Source organism: Aotus nancymaae, unplaced genomic scaffold (assembly GCF_030222135.1).
Source record: "Aotus nancymaae isolate 86718 unplaced genomic scaffold, 86718_ANA_hifiasm-v0.15.2.pri h1tg000260l, whole genome shotgun sequence".
Taxonomy (NCBI): domain Eukaryota; kingdom Metazoa; phylum Chordata; class Mammalia; order Primates; family Aotidae; genus Aotus; species Aotus nancymaae.
In genome coordinates this window covers 142,629-163,086 of record NW_026988675.1, presented here as the reverse complement: position 1 = coordinate 163,086, position 20,458 = coordinate 142,629, and the positions used below count along the sequence as shown (strand labels likewise).

At 61.5% G+C, this 20,458-nt stretch overlaps 1 protein-coding gene across 1 annotated transcript; it reads right to left on the bottom strand.

Annotated features, from left to right (window-relative positions):
• Nucleotides 1-3,888: 3,888 nt before the first annotated feature.
• LOC135273099 (formimidoyltransferase-cyclodeaminase-like) lies at nucleotides 3,889-20,037 on the bottom strand. The gene is made up of 14 exons (XM_064372024.1): nucleotides 19,980-20,037; nucleotides 18,739-18,922; nucleotides 17,601-17,729; nucleotides 16,085-16,173; nucleotides 15,744-15,923; nucleotides 14,444-14,581; nucleotides 14,168-14,299; nucleotides 9,979-10,040; nucleotides 9,429-9,558; nucleotides 9,040-9,201; nucleotides 6,114-6,157; nucleotides 5,615-5,753; nucleotides 4,355-4,450; nucleotides 3,889-4,231 (listed from the first exon to the last, which is right to left on the bottom strand). Exons 1-14 carry the CDS (start codon nucleotides 20,031-20,033, stop codon nucleotides 4,145-4,147), a joined length of 1,626 nt encoding a protein of 541 aa, XP_064228094.1. The 5' UTR covers nucleotides 20,034-20,037; the 3' UTR covers nucleotides 3,889-4,144.
• Nucleotides 20,038-20,458: the final 421 nt, after the last annotated feature.

Below are 20,458 nucleotides of genomic sequence, written 5' to 3'. Positions count from 1 at the left end.
GCCCGCCCGGGCCGCCCCGCCCCCAGGTCCCCCGCCTAGCCCGGCCTCCCTCCACCCCCTGCAGCCCTCCCGAGGCTCCTGACCTGCCCGGCCCTCAACTCCGCAGCAAGCCCTAACCCAATAAAAACGCTTTGAACCCACCGTGTGCCCGCTCGCTGCATCTGTGCTCAGGAGGGACCCCGAAGCTGTCCTGCGCCCAGGAGGGACCGCTCCAGCTGTCACTCGCCCACCAGGGTCCATGGCTCCCCCGGCCCAGCCCAGCCCTCCTGGGACATCCCCCGCAGGTGCTGGCTGACCCCACCTGTGCAGACCCGGCAGCCTTGATGGGCAAACTCTCTCCTTCCAGCCCCAGCCCCAGCCAGGGCCACCGTGCTCTGAGAGCATCACTGCGCAGGGAGGATCTTCTGTGGGAGGACGCGTGATTGACGGCCGACAGAGAGACAGCAGGTTTCGGGCTTGTTTTGTGTGACCGTCTCAGTGACTTTTTTCTGTTCAGATCCCCAGGGTCCTTCGGGCTCAGCTCAGTGGCGCCTCGGTAAACCACAGGCTCCATGGGCAGGCACTGGCCTGGCAGGAGTGGCCTTGGCGGCCATTACAGGGCACCACAGACCGCAGCTTGGACAACTCCCGGCATCGGCCACAGCTCTGGAGGCGTCAGCCAGGCTGGGCTCCCTTTGGAGGCCTAGAGAAAGGCCTGCCCCAGCCTCTCCCCAGCGTCCCGGGGTTCCTGAGCTCCTGGCAGCCTTGCTGCAGCTTACCATGGCCCACTCCTGTGAGCGTCTCTGTGTCCAAGTCCCCTTTGGATAAGGACGCAAGTCACAACACTGGACCAGGGGTCAGCGTGCTCTAAGATGAGCTGATCCGAGACACGGAACCAGGGCTCAGCCTGCTCTAAGATGAGCTCACCCGAGTCACACGGGACCAGGGCTCAGCCTGCTCTAAGGTGAGCTCACCCGAGTCACACGGGACCGGGGCTCAGCCTGCTCTAAGGTGAGCTCACCCGAGTCACACGGGACCGGGGCTCAGCCTGCTCTAAGGTTAGCTCACCCGAGTCACACGGGACCGGGGCTCAGCCTGCTCTAAGGTGAGCTCACCCGAGTCACACGGGACCAGGGCTCAGCCTGCTCTTAGATGAGCTCCCCTTAGCTCACTACATCTGCAAGACCCCATTTCCAAACAAGGTCACAGCCAGAGGTCTGGAGGTAGGGTTAAGGTTAGGGGTTAACGTGAAACCTGGGGGATGCAGTTCACCCCAATACACCCCGAAACCCTGTTGTCCTTTGGGAAGACTCACTCTTTTCTCCATGCTCCACCTCTTCCTCATCTGACCACACATCCTGCAGCTCCAGGGAAGGACTTCGGCTATTTTCTCTTTCTCTCCTTCTTTCCCATCCCACAAAAAAGCGATGCAAATGCCAGGAAGAGACAGCCCGCCTGTGTCGCTCGACCCTGCGCCCTGAGCGCCAGCCCTCAAATCCCTGTGCTCCAGGTGAACACCCAGTTCCTGCAGGTGGAGGAGGCAGAGGCCCCTGCAGGTGCACAAGGTCCGCCTGCAGGAGGGCGCCCAGGGTCTCTGCAGGGAGAGGGCACTCCCCTCCGTAGTACCAGCTCCCGTGTGCACCCAGGGCCTCTGCAGGGAAAGGGTACTACCCTCTGTAATGCCAGCTCCCGTGTGTGTAGCCTCAGATCCTGCAGGGCAGGAATGTCAGTCCCACTGGAAGGAACTTCAGATACCCACAGGCTCCACCCCACAATTCCACCCAGCAACTGCCCCCACCACTGGCCCTTCACCAATAATTATACCACATCAATGTCCCCTCACCAGCGTCCCTCACAAATGTCCCCTGGCCAGCCCAACACCAATGTCCCCTCACAAATGTCCCCTCACCGTCCCAACACCAATGGCCCCTCACAAATGACCCTCACCGTCCCAACACCAATGGCCCCTCACAAATGTCCCCTCACCAGCCCAACACCAATGTCCCCTCACAAATGTCTCCTCACCGTCCCAACACCAATGTTCCCTCACAAATGTCCCCTCACCAGCCCAACACCAATGTCCCCTCACCATCCCAACACCAATGTCCCCTCACAAATGTCCCCTCACCGTCCCAACACCAATGTCCCCTCACAAATGTCCCCTCACCATCCCAACACCAATGTCCCCTCACCATCCCAACACCAATGTCCCCTCACCATCCCAACACCAATGTCCCCTCACAAATGTCCCCTCACCGTCCCAACACCAATGTCCCCTCACAAATGTCCCCTCATCAGCCCAACACCAATGTCCCCTCACAAATGTCCCCTCACAAATGTCCCCTCACCAGCCCAACACCAATGTCCCCTCACAAATGTCCCCTCACAAATGTCCCCTCACCATCCCAACACCAATGGCCCCTCACAAATGTCCCCTCACCAGCCCAACACCAATGGCCCCTCACAAATGACCCTCACCGTCCCAACACCAATGGCCCCTCACAAATGTCCCCTCACCGTCCCAACACCAATGTCCCCTCACTGTCCCAACACCAATGTCCCCTCACAAATGTCCCCTCACCAGCCCAACACCAATGTACCCTCACAAATGTCCCCTCACCAGCCCAACACCAATGTCCCCTCACAAATGTCCCCTCACCGTCCCAACACCAATGTCCCCTCACAAATGACCCTCACCATCCCAACACCAATGTCCCCTCACCATCCCAACACCAATGTCCCCTCACAAATGTCCCCTCACCATCCCAACACCAATGTCCCCTCACAAATGTCCCCTCACCAGCCCAACACCAATGTCCCCTCACAAATGTCCCCTCACAAATGTCCCCTCACCATCCCAACACCAATGTCCCTTCACAAATGTCCCCTCACCAGCCCAACACCAATGGCCCCTCACAAATGTCCCCTCACCATCCCAACACCAATGTCCCCTCACAAATGTCCCCTCACCATCCCAACACCAATGTCCCCTCACAAATGTCCCCTCACCGTCCCAACACCAATGTCCCCTCACAAATGTCCCCTCACCATCCCAACACCAATGTCCCCTCACAAATGTCCCCTCACCATCCCAACACCAATGTCCCCTCACCAGTTTCCCCGCCCAGCCTCCCCTCCCCAGCGTCCACACCCCGGCGCTCCCCCCCAGCTGAATGTGTGGAAACTGGAGATGCCGAGTGATGGTGGCCCTGTGCCTGCACACACCTTGGGTGTTTTTTCTCCCTGCGGGATTCTTGCCATTTGTCTTGGTGACAGCATCTTTTTCCAGGAGCAAGTGTGTTCTGTTTGCAGAATGGGAAATCTCTGCAATAATGCATTTGAGTTTTCTGCCTAACTCAAGGACAGAGTCCCCAATAATCTATTTAATATCCTGCATTGCGGTCTAACACGTACATTCATACTTCGCCTATCACATCATAGTCCATCTGGAAGTAATTTGAGGGTATCATGATTTTTCCAAGTTACTTTTTAATGGAGAATTCCTCTGGAAGCAGGAGGCTCCCAGCGGGGAGGAAATGTCCCCAGGAAGCTGCTGGCTGAAGGGTGGACTTGAACCGAGGATGGAGCCAGTGCAGCTCCAGGGGGCTGTCCGGACCTGCCGGGGAGCTGCACCTGTGACTCGGGGCTCTCCTTCCAGCGCCGAAAGTCCTGCTGTCCCCAGGGCCTCTGTCCCATGCGCAACCAGGCCCCTTCCCGCAGATGAGGGGACTCATGGCCCAGGGACCTGCACTAAACCCCCAGTGCCCCGAATACCTGGGACCCTGCCTGCCATGGCTGCACCGGGCATCTGGGGACCCTGGCGCTGGGTCTCCTCACGCTGCGACCCCACTCCCTCCAACCCCAGCTCCCATGGCCCCCTGACCATGTGTCTTGCCCCTGCCCCAAGACTCGCAGCTCAGCTCTCAGCCCTGACCCGCAAACCGCAAACACACAACATTTGGTGCCAAGACTTTACTGGAGCTCACATGAGACTAAGGGGTCACCTGTCCCTGCCAGCACTTCTGTTCCCGGGAGATGCCCCGCTGCCCACCCTCTATCCTCCAGGGCCCACACAGACAAGCTGTGTCCCGACCAAGGTCACAGCTGTGCCCTCTGGGGATGGGTGACGGAGGGGCCACAGACCCCCGAGAGGCCTCCGGCGAGGTCACTCCTGCCGGGCCTCCAGGCTGTCCAGCACCAGCGCAGCCCGGGTCTTGGCTTCCTGCAGGAGGCCGGAGGCGCGATGGCAGATCTGACGGACACACGGAAAGAGCAACCTCGGATCCCTGCTGCCCACGGCCAGTCGGCAGCCACCCCAAGGCTGTGCATCCAGGCCCTGTGCGAGTCCCGGGCCCCGCGCCTGCCTTCTGCCCACCTGGTCCTTAAACGCCTCGTCCGTGATGTCCCTCAGGTTGATGAGCACGTTGAAATAGGCGCCAAACACACCCATCTCCAGGGCTTTGGCCGCCACCTGCAAGGACCCCGGGGATCGTGCTCGCCAAAGGCAGAGCTGGTCTACACAGATAAAACTGCAAAATCTGCCGGGAGGAGGGTCTCTGCCTGAGGGTCCTGGAGGGCTGGGCTTCGTCGTCCACACCACGAGGAGCCCAGCGCAGTCCCCGAGCTCCCCCGACAGACGGGGGCCCACGCTCAGCAGGGCTCCTGGCTTCCTCCCCCACTGAGCCTAGACACCTCCTCTTACCCAAGCAGGGCTCCTGGTGGCTCTGCCAATCTAGGAGCCGGGACCTCGGTTCTAGAGGCAAAGTCATCTCCCAGAGGCCCCCCGGAGGCAGCCTCGGGCTAACGGCCCGTCCACCGCCCAGGGCCACTTCCCGGGGACTGAGGGGACACTTCTCTGGGACCAGACACAGAAAACGGTGTCTCTCCTGTAAAGAAGCCAAAGAGCACGAGGCCTCAGGGCAGCTGAGCCCATGAGACGGGCGCTCCTCGCCCCGGAGCCACTGCCCGGCCCTGGCGACTGCCAGTGCGATGCGTCCATTTCCAGGAGTTGTCATGTGTGTTTTCTACTGTTTTGTTGTTTTTGAGACAGGGTCTTGCTCTGTCACCGAGGCTGGAATGCAGTGGCGTGATCACAGCTCACTGCAGCCTCGACCTCCTGTGCTCAAGCAATTCTCCCGCCTCGGCCTCCCAAGTAGCAGGGACCACAGGCACCTCCGTGCCTGGCGAACGTATCTGTTGTACAGACAGGGGCCACTATGTTGCCCGGGCTGGTCTCCACCTCCTGTACTCAAGTGATCCTCCCGCCTCAGCCTCCCGAAGTGCTGGGACCACAGGCATGAGCCACCGTTCCCAGTGGCTTCTAGAACAGAGGGTGGGGTGATACGGGGGTCTTGGGGGAGGTGGACCAACGTATACAGTGGTCAGGGTGGGCTCAGCAGACACATTTGGGTTCCTGCCTATCTGTGGTGTGACCATGAATGAAATCTTAGAACTCAGCAGACACGTGGGCCCTGATGGAGGAGGCCCAAGTCCCGGGAAGTGCCTGCGAACTGAGGTCTCCAGCCCGGCTCAGCCCAGCTCAGCCCAGCAAATCACCCTGCTCTCCAGCAACTGAGCCCCAACAACTGCTTCCTGCTCTACAGCAGGAAACCTGGGGTTCCCAGAGTCCCCCTACCTGGAGGTCTGAACGACAGGCCAGGTTCCCACACTGGGCCAGTTCCTGCAGCGCCGGCCAGAGTGAGGCCACCGTCTCCGCCAGCGTCAGGGGCACAGAGACTGCCCGCCTCAGTCCCTCCTGCAGGGCCGCCGTGCGCCTGGAAGGGGCAAGAGGAGAGCCTGGGCACGGGGCCACATGGGCAGGCAGTGGCCACGCTGCACCCCAATGGGTTGAGCAGGCAGCGGACGTGGGCGACTGAAAGTCATCCAAACACCCAGCACGCCCAGGGCAACCACCTCTGTCACAGCGCCCAGACACCTGGGGTCCTGGCCACTAACTAACTCCCCAGACACAGAGGCCACGGGCACCCGGGATCCTGGCCACCAACTCCCCGATGCAGAGGCCCTGGGCGCCCGGGGTCCTGGCCACCAGCTCCCCAGACGCAGAGGCCATGGGCACCCAGGATCCTGGCCACCAGCTCCCCAGACGCAGGCCCCAGGGTGGCGGCCGGGCTCACCTGTCCTTTTCCTCAGGTGTATTCTTGGGCAGCTTCATTGCTTCCTGCCAGAAACAGACAGAAGCGCCGGGCGAGTGACCATGGGGGGAGCAGCCACGCCCTCTGAGCTCCCATGAGGGGCTGTGGGCGAGGACTGTGTCCCAGGCAGGGGCAAGTTCTCAGCAAACGGAGCTTCAGCATCCGTCGGGCCTGTGGTTTACAGCCCTTGGCGTCAGGCCCGGTGGATGGTTGGGGTGGAGCGGGGTCAGGAGCACAGCAGGTGGTCGGAGAAGACGGGGATGTGAAGAGGGGCAGGCAGTTCCCTCAGGGCCCTTATTCTCAGATAAGGAGCCCTCGAACCTGTAAGGCAGGAGCAGCTCCGGGCTGGGGTCTCTAACATAAGCAGCTGCAGCACCCCAAGCCTGGGTCTAAGAGGCTCAGACTGTGCAGACGGACTAAGCAAACTCCAAATCCCCTCGCGCCCCTCCCCGGCCACAGGCACTGGCCTTTCTGAGGGCTCACAGGTGTGGCTCATGGCAACACCTGAAGGCACTTGGCTCCTCAGACCCGCCCGAGGTGGGCAAGCTTGGCTCGGGTCACAGGCCGACTTCCTAGGACAAGACTGAGCACAGGGACCCCCTGGGAGCCCTGCTCACACCCCGCTGTGACCAGAGTCCCAGCCTCAGGGGCGGTCGGTGGGGAACGTGCGCACTTCATCTTGAAGATTCAGCCTAATCTCCGCCAGAAAGTCATCATCAACGGCCCCTTCCCCCTGCCATGGACGGGAGCAAACGCTCCCTGGGCCCCGGCCAGAACTGGATTCTATGACCGTCCCAACAGCAATGATCGAGGAGCAGAAATGCCCAGTGTCTCCCTGACCGGTTGGGCGTTGTCGGGACCATGCCTCCTGGCCGCAGCCCTCTCCCGACCCAGGGTCTGCAGAGTTTCGCACAGAGGCGGGACGCCATCCCCACGCCGTGATTAGTGCTATGAACACCCCCTCGGCCAGACCCTGCGGTGTCCACAGCCTCCCCGGGCTGAGCATGTGCTTCACGCGGCCACGTCTGTGACCGGCCGAGGCCGCCCGCCAAGGTGGCAGCGTTTCCTCTGATTCATTGTGAGGCTGGGTTTTTTTGGTGATGGGGAAACACAGCTTTCTATTCCATCTGGAAATCACTTATGTATTTGGTGCAAGGTAAGAATGTCTCCTTACTTTTTTCAAAAGTCCAGCTTCGTGTTGCTCACAGGGAGTGTGAACAATCCAGCCCCTCACCCGCCACAGTGACCGCTGATGCCTGGCGCAGCCCCCTGTCCCCACCCGTGTTCCTCTAAACTATACGCCTGGCATTTCTGCTCCTTTCCTGTCTCTTGATTACATTTTCATTTACGGACTTTTTCTCTCTACTTGTTTTTTAATTATCCAACTATTCATCTTATTTCTTATTTTACTTCTAAATTTAAAATTGTCTCTACATTATATATATATGTAAACGTATGCATACATAAACACACATATAAACCTATGCATACGTAAACACACATATAAACCTATGCATACGTAAACACACATATAAACCTATGCATACGTAAACACACATATAAACCTATGCATACACAAACACATATATAAACATATACATTTACTGCAGAGACGGTCTCGTTCTGCCGCCCAGGCTGGAATGCAGTGGTGCAATCACAGCTCACTGCAGCCTCAGACTCCTGCCCTCACGCTACCCCCGCCCTAACCTAAGCCTCCTGAGTAGCTGGGGCCACAGGCAACTGCTACCGCGCCTGGCTATTTCTTTTTTCTCTTTTTTCTTTTGGTAGACACGTGGTTGCCCGGGCTGGTTTCAAACTCCTGAGCTCAAGGGCTTCTCCACCTTGACCTCCCAAAGTGCTGGGGTTACAGGTGTGAGCTGCCACGCCTGGCCTATTTCTAATATGTATATTTAAATTGGTGATTGTTTTTAAATGCCTCTCCAGGTCTAAAGTTCATCAACCCATTAAAGTCTAGAAAAGATCATGTTGTCCTGGGGAGGCCTTTTAAACTGTGATACAAGACCCGGAAAAGAGTCAGGATTGGTACATTTGACGGCCTAAAGCTTAAGAAGCCCCCACAAGCAAAGTCCAACGATGATGAAGGACACATCGGGGAGCTTTATTTACTGGGGAGCTGCACCCAGAACGAGGCCTGGTTCCCCCAGTAAATAAAGAAGCCCCACAACGCAGGGAAAGGCCCAAGGGAAACCTAAGAGGAAACGGGTTGAAACGTATCCTGACGTCTGGAAAACGCTTTACCTCCCTGGTAAAGGGAAGCGCGTCCCAGAACAAGAGGCTCCGTGAGCAGCGTCGCCGCTGGGGGCTTCTGAAAACTCGAGGGACGGGAAGGTGAACCCCCCGAAGGCCCATCCATTGTAAAAGTAAATAAATGAACCTGAGCTTAAAAACGGCTGGAAAAGGTGTTCCGCGTCTACACCTCCCTTCAAACAGGTCCGTGGGGCTCCGCACTGCCCTGCTCCGGAGGCTTCCTGACCTTTCTCTGCCTTTTCCCGGGCTCTCTGGCCCTTGCCCTGGCCTCCGAGCGCCAGCACCCGTCTGCAGGGAGGTGCGGTCACCGCCCCGGGTCTGTGCGGTCAGGTCTCCGCACGGCAGAGAGCTGCCCCCCAAACCTGGGCTCCCCTCCGGGAGGCGCCTGTCCCTTGTACCCCGGCCACGGCCCGTGAGTGTGGGGTCACCCTGGCCAAACCCGCAAACCCCGCTGGGCCCCGCACTCGCAGGGGTGAGGGCGGAGCTGGTTGTCGAGGCCCAGACGGCGCCAGTTGTGACCCCCCAGCCCCTCCCCGGCCGGAGGCTGACCCGCTTCTCACTGGGCCCCGGCGGGGGGTTCGCTGTGGTTGGGCCCGAGGAGGCAGGGGCGCCCCGGGGCGCTGCTGTGGGCGCCACTCACCAGGCAGGCGGCGAAGGCCTCGGCGTCCGCGTCCACCAGCGCGGTCAGCTTGGCCGCGGCCTCGCGGAACGGCGGGATCAGGCGCCGCATCGTGGCGTCCAGGGGCTGGAACTGGCGCCGCCCGTAGGTCATGAGCCCCACCATGGAGCCCAGCGCCGCGCCCTGCGGGAGGGGAGACTGTGGGGGGCGCGGCTGCGGGGGGCGCGGGGACCCCAGACGCCCGGGACGCCCCAGGAGCAGAGAGGGACCCGCGTGCTCCCTGCTGCGTCCGGCCGAGGGTCCCGCCCGTGTGGCCCCGCGTCTCCGCCCGCCCGGGGCGGCCCCAACCCTCCCCCACAACTGCCCCCTCCCTGCCACCTCGTTTTGCCCCCACCCACCCCCGGGCTCACCATGGCCGCAGCGGCCGCCGCCACCGAACCGCCCCCGGGAGCCGCCGAGCGGGCGCCCACCTCGTCAACGAAGGCGCGCAGGGACTTGTCGCCCAGGCCGCGCTCAGGGCGGGAGTCAGGGACCAGGTACCTGCGGGGTGAGCGCGGCTCAGCGGCGGGCGGTGTCCCGGAGAGGGGAGTGGGGGAAGCGCGTCCTCCGGGGGGGGGGGGAGCGCGTCCTCTGCCGGGGGAGGGGAGCACGCCCTCTGGGGGGGGGAAGCGCGTCCTCGGGATGTGGGGTGGGGAGCGCGTCCTCCGGGGACGGGGGGGGGAGCGCGTCCTCAGGGGTGTAGGGGGAGCGCGTCCTCAGGGGAGGAGCAGTGGGACCCGCGGGGTCTCTGCGCCCCCCTCACCCCCAGACCCGGGCTTGGCACCGACCGCGGAGGCGGCGCCCGCGGGGAGGCGCTGGGAAGACTGAGCCGTCTCCACGCGGAAACTGGGGCCCCCAGGGCCGGGTGGGGGGAGGGGGCGCCGAGCAGGGAGGGTAAGAGCGGGGAGGGCAGAGGCTCACTCGATGATCCGCTCCTTGGGGTTGAAGGGGGACAGCGAGTCCAGGCCCAGCCGGTTCACCACCTGGAAAAGCGGCTTGGAGTAGAAACGGCCCGGCGCGTCTCCACCCCCAGGACAGCCTCCACCCTGCGGGTCCCACCCTTGCTGCAGCCGCCCCCGTCCTGAGCTCACGGGCGCTTTGCGGGGAGCAGGGCAGAAGCGTGGCTGGCACCCCCCCACCCTCACCCCTGCCCCACCAGGAGCCCTGTGTCCCCCCAGCAGGCACCCCATACAGACACTCACCCTGGGTTGCCCTTGGGGAAACTGAGGCCCCGAGAAAGGAGTCGTCCCCTGATGACCCCTAAGCTAACTGTCACTCATCTCTCACCGCCCCTCACCCCGCTCAGCCCATCGCTGTCAGCCGCGGGCAAACAGCTTAATTCTCCACGTCTTCACGTCTAACAAGTCCTGAAAGCCCGGAACAGCCCCGCGTCACCCACAAAGAAACTCTTACCCAGAAAAGGGAATTTTACCCACATTCAAAATAAAGTTGCAACAGTCGCATTTAAGATTAGAATTCATTCTGCGAAACCCATTCAGAACGCGCTGGCTATGCGACCCCACCCCACAGAGGGGAACAGCAGCCCGCGCTCCTGCGGCCTGGAGCCCGGTGGGTGGAGGCCGCCTCCCCCGCCTCCCTGGTGGCCACAGACCAGCAAGCCCCAAGGCAAAGCCTCCTGCCAGGAAACCCCAGGAAGACGCGCGGTCTTTTAAAGGCTCGGCCAAGCTAAAAGACAGGAAATCATCCGGGACCAGGCGTGAGCAGAAAGGCGAGTCCGAACGGCCCGCTAGCCTGGAGCTGGGTCCGCTCTGGGGCAACTGCCCCCCTCTGGCAGCCCCCCATGAGTGGGGGGGGGTCTCGGCCTTCAGAGTGGAGTACCACTGGAGACCCCTGGAAAGTCACATTCCCAAGGATGAATTAGAAACAGCACCCGCCGGAGGAAGCAGTCGAGGTACTTCCCAGTCCCTGCCTTCCCTTTGGGTGAAGCAGGAAAAAAAATCTCCGACAGGGCTACGGGCCTCACCCGACACGGAGTTCGCTCCTGTGTGGTTCCAAGGCTCCAAGCCGAAAGCTCAGCTTCGGGGTCTGTGGCGCAGTGTCCGGGAGCGCTCGCACAAACCCTCCTTGGAGGAGGGTCAATCTTGTGTCCAGGAATTACCACATGAAATTCCAAGGAGCCCGCATTCACAAGCAAAACTCACAGCACAGAACGCGAAGCAGCCTCACCACCAGGAGGCAGCATGGAGCCACGGGCGCCCCCAGACGCGCGCAGGCCGCAGGCCCGGGACCCTTCGGGGAAAGAAGACAAAACTCGGCCCGGGCGCGGTGGCTCACGCCTGCAATCCCAGTACATTGGGAGTCCCAGGCGGGTGGATCACGAGGTCAGGAGTTCAAGACCAGCCTGGCCAAGATGGTGAAACCCCGTTTCTACTTAAAAAAAAAAATAGAATAATTAGCCGAGGGTGGCGACGGGTGCCTGTAATCCCAGCTATTTGGGAGACTGAGGCAGAGAATTGCTTGAACCCATGAGGTGGAGGTTGCAGTGAGCCAAGATCGCGCCACTACACGCTCCAGCTTGGGAGGCAGAGCAAGACTCTGTCTCAAAAAAAAAAAAAAAAAAAAAAGACAAAACCCAAAACCCCATGCTGGAAAGCACAGGGGGCCTCACACGTAGGAAGACAAGGCCGTGTGCAGGAGCAACAGCTGCTGCTTAGAGAAGACGACGCTGGAAGGCTGTCTGTCACTGGCTACTAAAACTTAGGCTGGAATTTCAGCAGATAAACAGGCATTTATCTACCTACACGATACTTTAAACACCTTCAAGTACTCCCACAAAGTGATGATGGCAAAAGGAAAAACAGTAACATTGCAGTGAAGGGCCCAGGAGGAAGGGCGCCGCACTGACCGCGTGCCTGGTCCACGTGGGCACCCTGAGAAAACGCGCGTCGTGGGGAGCTGGCTTCTCTCAGGGGAACACACAGCATTTATGCTCTTCCTGCCGGAAGTGCGTAACTGGCCGGGCGTGGTGGGGCGCGCCTGTCGTCCCAGCACTTTGGGAGGCTGACGTGAGTGGATTGCTTGAGTCCAGGAGTTTGAGACCAGCAAAACCCCATCTGTTCACAGTTAGCCAGGAGTGGATTTGGGAGGCTGGGGTGGCAAGATCTCCTGAGCCCTGGAGGTTGGGGCTGCAGTGAGCTGTGACTGCGCCACTGTACTCCAGCCTGGGTGACAGAGCAAGACCCTGTCTCAAAAGAATTAATTAATTTAATTTAATTTAAATTTAAAATGCACAACTACATCTGGTCACAAGCTTCGTCAGACCGGTCCTCACTGAGGCGCTTTGAAAAGCCTGTCCTTTTAAACTATGTCAAGGCCAGTGAGGGTCAAGGACGACGGGGAATAGCTCTGGACGACAGGAGGCAAGGCCGGCTCAGTGCTCTGTGTTCCGGGAGCTGGATGGCGGGTTGAAGGAGAAACCACTATGATGCGAATAACTCCGACACTGATGCGATTTGGTTGCGGCCTGACGGTTACTAGGTAGTAGGATTGTGTCAGTGTTGAATTTCCTGATTTTGATCATTACAGTGTGGTTATGTAAGAGAATGTCTTTGTTCTTAAGAAGCACAGCCTTAATAAATTAGGGGTAAAAGATCACAGTGTCTTCAACCCAACTTTTAAATAGTCCAGAAAAAAATATAATATGATGATGCACAAATACATGGGGCAAAATCCAAGCACTTGGAAAACATGGGTGGAGGGCAGGAGTGGAGAGCCACCCGTATCTTCTCTGTGAGAAATTGTACAAAATTTAAAGTCACAAAAAATTCTGCGGCCGGGCACAGTGGCTCACGCCTGTAATCCCAGCACTTTGGGAGGCCATGACAGGCAGGTCACGAGGTCAGGAGATCGAGACCATCCTGGCTAACATGGTGAAACCCCATCCCTACTAAAAATATAAAAAATTAGCTGGTCGAGGTGGCACACGCCTGTAATCCCAGCTACTGGGGAGGCTGAGGCAGGAGAATCGCTTGAACCCGGGAGGCGGAGGTTGCGGTGAACCGAGATCGTGCCACTGCACTCCAGCCTGGGTGACAGAGCGAGACTCCATCTCAAAAAAAACACATTGTAACAGCCAGGAATACAGTAGACTATGCCACAAACGTGCCGTGATGGAGAGGCTGGCTGGGTTTCAGAAAAGCGCTGTGAATGCAGGAGGAAGAGGTGCAGAGGTGTGAAGACGGAGGCAGAGGCAACATCGAAGCTGCTGCGGGCTCGCAGTGTCCCTACGTTAGAGTACTAAGTAACTGGCTCAGCGACCGATCTCACAGGAGAAAACGTGCCTGAGCCGACGCAAGGACGGAGTCCACCAGCCACGAGAGCCACGTCAGTAAGACACGAGCAGGGTCAAAACCAACCGCCAAAAAGCAAAAGCTCTCCCAAACATCCCGTCAAGCGGATTGTGCTCATTGTGAAAAACACACCTGGAACGAAGTGGCCTCGAGTGAAAGGACAGATAAGGGTGGAGAGCGTCTCTGCAGACGCTGCCACACCCCAGCAGGACCTGGGTCCCCCGGAACCCAGACTCCGGGGGCCTGAGGCCTAGGTGTCCACAAGACGATGGGAATCACTTTCTGAAGGAGCCGCTCCGTGGGAGGAGATCTGCACCCCATAGCTGGAGCCACACACACATCCATAAGCCGCCCGTTCCGGGGGTGCAGGGAGCCCCCGTGGAGGTGGTGGGAGGAGGCGCAGGTCCCTCCATGGGAGCACAGCCGGCCCAGGAGGCGAGACCTGGCAGAGAGGGGTGCTGTCCTCTCTGTGGAACTTGCACAAGTGAGCGTATTATAGGTCACAAAAAAAAACCTCAGGAAAGTTCCCAAAATGAAAATGAAAAGTGGAATCTCATCTTCTGAACATGAGTCAATAAAACGAAGAGAGGGAGGGGAAGGAAAGCTGGGCCCCAGGGGTGTGAGCTCCACCGCAGCCTCCCCACCTTCCCACACGCCCCTGTCCGACCCGTCGGGGCGGCAGCCCGGCCCACCAGCCTGATCCGGTGTGAGCGCCGGCCGCAGCCTCCCGGGGATGTGAGCAGCCGCAGCCGCCGCCCACCCTCCCGCGGGCCCCCACCGTCCTCGGCAGCCCGGCCCACCAGCCTGATCCGGTGCGCCTCCTCCAGGATGAAGAGGTTCTCCTTCTTGCAGTAGAAGGCGGCTGCATCTAGCAGAGCCTTCAGGGGCACCAGGCCGACCAGCTGTGAGCCCACCACCGGGAGGCTCAGCTCCTGCCGAAGCACAGGTGGTGTCAGCACGTGGGGCAGGCGGAGAACCGCCCTGGCTGGACATCGGGGACGTGGGGCCCCCGCCCTGCCCACAGGAGGGATCTGCGCGCCCCTCACAGCAGCAGTGGCTGCTCCTGGCGGGCTCACCCGCGCCTCTCGGCAGGTCTCCTCGTAGACCGTGTGCAGCGCCGTGACCTCAAAGTCCAGGAGGTTGGTGGACACCTGAGCCAGGTTCTTCTCATCCAGGTACCAGCCGATGCCCTGAACCTTTTTCAGAAGTCCCGGCTGCAAAGGAAGAGCGTTCCCCAGCCTGGGCTAGAAGCTCGTCCTGCCTGGCCCTGCCAGCTTCTCCTGGTGCTCGCATCCCCCAGCTGGATGGGGCAGAGCCTGTGCCCGGGTGGATGCTGTGGTTCTCCTCCCTCCCGCCCCAAGTTGGCCAGGGAGGGGCAGAGAGACTTCGCTTGCCACAGGGAAACTGACCACAAGGGTCAGACGCCGGCACCCACCCCTGCAGGCCCCGCTCAGCCCAGGCCCTGCCTCCCAGCCACGCTCTGCCCTAGATGTGGGGAAATGCTGCAGGGTGGGGCCCCATGGACCACCACGCCGCTCTCCCATCCACCTGCTCCCCGACACGTCCCCTCAGTCCCGAACTCCTCACGGCGACTCAGTCCACATGGGGGGACTCTGACCTCCGCCTTCGGCTGGGGCATGAAGCGAGACTTGGAGGTCACTATGCTTTTGTGCTGAGTCCGCAGGTTGGGAAGCCGGGCCCCAGGACCTCAGCTGCCTGTGGGACCCGGGTCTCTGAGTGGGGAACAGGTGGGCAGGGAGTCCCTCCACCTCTGTCTCCAGATATCTACACCATCTGTGCCAGGGTGACGCTCAGACAGGGCGATCTCTGCTGTGCAGACTTGGAGGAGAAAGGCCTGGGGGCACCTGAAGGTCCGCAGGGGTGTCGGGGCCCCCAAGGCATCTGGAGGGATGTGGGGGGCCCCTGAGGGCACCTGTGACTCTGGAAGTAGCTGTTTCCCAGGAGGATGGAAATGCTGCCTCGTTTTAACAAAAGGAAGCCCTGCCTCCTTCCATGGAAAATCCCCTTGGAGCCGGAGTCCTCAGCTTCACTCCACCCCTGACCTGCCAACCTGGGGACCTGTGCTGCCCCCGCAGGGTGCGGACGCTGAGGCTGGGCCAGCCTGGAAGGGGAAGGCCAAGCCCTGTCTGGCCAGTGCCCCGTCCACACCCCGACCACCCTGCCTGAGGCACTCAGCCTCTGACCCTTTCCTGAGGGGCCAGGTGGGGGTCAGTGAACAGGGTCACCTGGTCCTTCCCACCGCCCTGCTCCCGCAGGTTGAGGGGCTGGGTGGGGGTTGTGAGGGGGTCACCTGGTCCTTCCCACGGCCCTGCTCCCACAGGTGGACGGGCTGGGTGGGGGTTGTGAGGGGGTCACCTGGTCCGTCCCACGGCCCTGCTCCCGCAGGTTGAGGGCAATGCGGTGGGCTTGCTCCTTCGTGCTGAGCAGGTTGATGTTGAAAGCGATGAGGAACTTCCTGGCCCCTGTGGCCGTGGCCCCCCAGCTGGGGACAAAGGAGCTGGGGCCAAAGTCAGGTGCCCACTCGGCCTGCTCGAGCTGTGGGCAAGTTCACCCCGGGGTGAAATGACCCCCAAGGGAGGGAGCAGCCCCACCAGGGTCCCAGTTCCCGGGAAGGAGGGGCCCAGCCCAGCCACCCCAGCCAGGACAAAGGGGCAGGTCCCCCTCCTTCCCAGGCTCAACCGCTGGGGTGGGGGCACCTTCTTAGGGAGGGCCTCATACTCCCCAGCCCGGATGGCCGACAGGGTCCGACGACTGTCCATCCTGGCCGCCTCGCCATACAGGTAGACTGCAGGAGAGCCCAGCGGTCAGGCGTTGGCAGGCAGTCCGGGGGGTCCACGACTCAGTTCCTGGAGGACCCAGGCGGAGGGGTTCTCTCCAGCCTAAACCTGGGGATGGGCCCCACCATGCCCTCTCCCGGCTGCACCCGCTGTCCACCTCGGATGGATATGGGTGGTCCCGGTGGACCCTCAGCCAGCACCCCCACCCAACCCCCGGCTCACAAGGCCTTGAAAAGTCAAATTGCAGGGTTAGGATAGAACACGTGGGACATGGTGACGCCGGACGCTCACGCTTCTGTTTTCCTTGTATAATAAACAGAACGACAAGCGACCACATAAATATAACCACAGCGAAAAGGAAAAAGTCGTGTTCCCTGCAAGCCTGTGTGATGTGACGTGGGTTACATATGTCCTGCATGGCAGCGTGACTGTGCCATGGGTTACGTGTGCCCTGCATGCCTGTGTGATGTGACGTGAGTTACGTGTGCCCTCCATGCCAGTGTGACTGTGACGTGGGTTACATATGTCCTGCATGGCAGCGTGACAGTGCCATGAGTTACGTGTGTCCTGCATGGCAGCGTGACAGTGCCATGAGTTACGTGTGTCCTGCATGGCAGCGTGACAGTGCCATGGGTTACGTGTGTCCTGCATGGCAGCGTGACAGTGCCATGGGTTACGTGTGTCCTGCATGGCAGCGTGACAGTGCCATGGGTTACGTGTGTCCTGCATGGCAGCGTGACAGTGCCATGGGTTATGTGTGTCCTGCATGGCAGCGTGACAGTGCCATGGGTTACGTGTGTCCTGCATTGCAGCGTGACAGTGCCATGGGTTACGTGTGTCCTGCATGGCAGCGTGACAGTGCCATGGGTTACGTGTGTCCTGCATGGCAGCGTGACAGTGCCATGGGTTACGTGTGTCCTGCATGGCAGCGTGACAGTGCCATGGGTTACGTGTGTCCTGCATGACAGCGTGACAGTGCCATGGGCTACGTGTGCCCTGCATGCCTGTGTGATGTGATGTGGGTTACATATGTCCTGCATGCCAGTGTGATAGTGACGTATGCCCCTGCCTCGGGGTTCCTTCCGGGGGGCGCTGGGTTTCTCAGCCCAGGGGCGGGTGTGCACTCCGCCCGGGTTTGTCTCTGTGTGTTCGGTATCATTTTCTCGCTTAGATTGAATTCTCCAGGTGAAATGATCGTACTCTAGAAGGCTCTTGGCTCGCCAGCCCAGCTGCGCCGCGGGACAGTTTCAGGGGCCCCGGGCCCGCGTGGCCACAGGTGAGGCTGCGTGTCTTTCGGTACTGAGGGAGCTGCCCTTCTGCAGCTTGGCTTTTCGGAACAACCTGCCCTGGCAAGAGCAGTCGAGGGCAGAGAACTGATGGCACTGAACCCGCGCCAATGAGACGGGAGGGAGTGCGGAGGGTGGGGCACGCTCACCTGGCACGGCCAGCTCCTCTGCCAGCCGCCGGCCAAAGGTCTGGGCGCAGAGCACACAGTCGTCCATGCTGACGCCCCTCACGGGGATGAAGGGGCAGACATCCAGGGCCCCCATGCGGGGGTGCTCCCCTGCAGAGAGATGGCAAGGCCGGGCAGGAGGCTGGGAGTGGCCGTGGGTGGGAGCCCCACGGGGCTCTCAGACCCTCTGTCCTCTCCGGCCTGGGCAGCCCCCCATCCACACACCCAGCTAGCAGCTCACGCTGACCACAGGGAGGAGGCCGGCCCTGGGCACTCCCAGCCCTGCCCCAGCGGCAGCATCAGTCCCTCCGGGACGACGGACATTCCTGGACAGTCCTCCCAGCCAGTGTCGGAGGCCGCTCGGTCCAGAAGCAGCAGCCTGAGCAGGCGGTTTGGCATCTTTGGGATAAACCTGTCCCTCTCCTAAGTCACAAGAATAACTTTCTAACGGCTGCCCCTGGCCAGGCTTAGAGACTCCCTGAAGCAGGGAAGCCACACTGTTTCCCGAGCGTTCTTCTCACTAGCCGAGTCCCTTGCTGTGGCTACACCAGCCTGTGGGGCAGAGCCCACCCCTGGACGCCAGCCTCGCCTTTGCCTCCACTGCCCGGGGCTGGTTGCTTTGCGATAAGCTTCTCGTCCGTCCACCTCTAGGGGTCACTGTGAGCCCCGGCCTCTCAGGAGCAGCCCACCGCCCAGCCCCTGGCCAGCGCCCGTGTGTCCACACACCTTTGACCCTGCCCGCCCACCGAGGTGTTTGGCTTGTGGGCTGTTGGCAGGTCAGCTTCCGGGCAGCCCTTCCCCGTCCAGGGCCTGCTGCAAGACCGGCTCTCGGCTCCCCTGGCGTGTGGGCAGGTGGCCGGGCCCACAGACCTTCCCCGGCACGGCCCCTCCCCCACCCAGCCTTGGAGCTTGGCGACCTGGGGTCCCCAGAGCACAGCCTGCAGTCGGGGGACTGTGACCCCCACACTCCAGGGTCCTCCAAGGAGAGCCAGAGCCAGCCCCGCTGGACCCCACATTCCATGCCTGGGCCCTGGGCCTCCTTCCCCTCCCAGGACACCGGGACAGGGCTCAGCCCCGACACCCCGCGACGTGGCGGCCACGGGAGAGCCCGGAGCCTCACCTCGGTGCTCGCTCATGTCAATGAGCCGGGAGGCAGCGCGGGCCGCGTTGAGGGCCCCCTCCACCAAACACGCCGGCGGCCCCACAAAGGTGTACACGGTGCGGTTGGTGGAGGGGCCAGCGTCCACGTCCAGCAGCACGCAGCCAGGGGTCTGTGCGATGGCTCCCGAGATGGCATCGATCACCTGGACACAGGCCCGGCCCCCACACCTCAGCCTCCCCATTTGAAAGAAGGAAAAGGAGCTTGGAGGTGGCCGCACCCCGACACCCAAACGTGGGCTGAGGAGGCGGGCCAAGCCTTTGGGGACCCCCCGACGAGCTGCGCTCCCCCTGCAAACACCTGCTGCTCCCCCCGCAAACAGCGGCTGCCCCGGGACTTTCACAGGGGCCCAAGCCCGGCCCCTACAAGGAGGCGCTGCAGGCCGTGCCTCCAGGAGAAACGCCCCAGGTTCTGTCCCCACTGGCAGATGCTGGAGGCAAGAAGGTGACCACAGGCACAGGGCACAGAGGGCCAGGCCCCAACCCCCGAGCAGAGGAGGGGCCAGAAGGGCCTGGAAACTTCCAGGCAGCAGGACAGCTGGGAGCAGGGGCTCGGCCTCAAATCTCCACGTCCCCGGGCCTTGGTGGGGGCTGGGATCCCGGCGTGATGAGGCCTCCCTGAACCCCTGCAAGTGACCGCTGTGACCCGGCGCTGCCCTCCGGGAGGCCTTCCAGGCGGCCTGTGGGGCCTGCACTTGTTCCTGGAGGAACCTGGACCTCAGAACCATGGAGGGCGAGAGGCCCGACCTGGGGGCCTGCCTGACCCCTCTGTGCTGTCTCCTTTCGGGTCCAGCGGGGATGGTGGCGGCAGCTGCCTCACCAGGCTTCAGGGCGGGGGCTCGGTCATTTACGCCAGCCCCAGTGGAGGCAGGGTGGCCTCATGTGACCCCATGCAGCCCTTTTCATCAGTGTTAGGGGCTTCAGTTTCAGTAGGGGAACAAGGCCCTTTGAGACCCAGAGATCTGCCCAGACCCCCACGGGAAGCACAGCCAGGCCTCAGCGACTACAGGCCGCCGTCGTGTTCCACCTACCCCTGGGTCAGGCACTCCCACGTCCCCCCAACCACAGGACATCCTTAAGGCCCATGGAGAGCGGCTCCTCCCCTGCCAGGCCACGCCACACCAAGCCCACCGCCCCTCCACGGCCTGGGCCTCAGCTGCCCCACTGGCCCCTGGATGCTCCAGCCACTCCTCGGAGCCTCACCTCCTGGTTCTTCCCCTCGGAGAAGTTGGGGATGCACTCCACCAGCTGGGACATGGCCAGTACCTCGATCTAGACGCTACTCTCTGGGGCAGACAGCAGCAGGGGCCAGGGCTCCCAGCCACAGCCAGGACCTTTATACAGCCTCCGGCAGCACCTCCCACAGCTGCTCATTAACCAGCGAGTCACCACGAGGAGCAGTGGGGCCACGGTCCCTGCGCAGGCGCGGGGCAGGCGCTGCAGAGCCACGCTGGGTGCTGTCCACCTGGAGGGGGCGGCTCCACTCAGCCAGTGTGGGTTCCCCGGAAAGCAGCACGTGCCGGGGCGGAGGGGTGGGCGCTGAGGGCCCCCAGGAGCATCAGGCCAGCCTGGCTGGAACCCCGGCGTGATGAGGCCTCCCTGTGCCCCTGCCAGTGACCCCTGTGACCCTGTGCTGCTTTCCGAGAGACCTTCCAGGCCACCCCTGGGGCCTGCGCTTGCTC

Bases quoted from the DNA above. Each gene is read 5' to 3' on its own strand.
- LOC135273099 (XM_064372024.1), bottom strand. From the start codon at position 20,033: ATGTCCCAGCTGGTGGAGTGCATCCCCAACTTCTCCGAGGGGAAGAAC. The intron at 10,041-14,167 runs GTGGGCCGGGCT...CCGCTTTTCCAG, and splicing joins AGGCGCACCGGATCAGGCTG to GTGGTGAACCGGCTGGGCCT. The intron at 9,202-9,428 runs GTGAGCCCGGGG...CCCCTCCCGCAG, and splicing joins CGGCGGCCGCTGCGGCCATG to GGCGCGGCGCTGGGCTCCAT.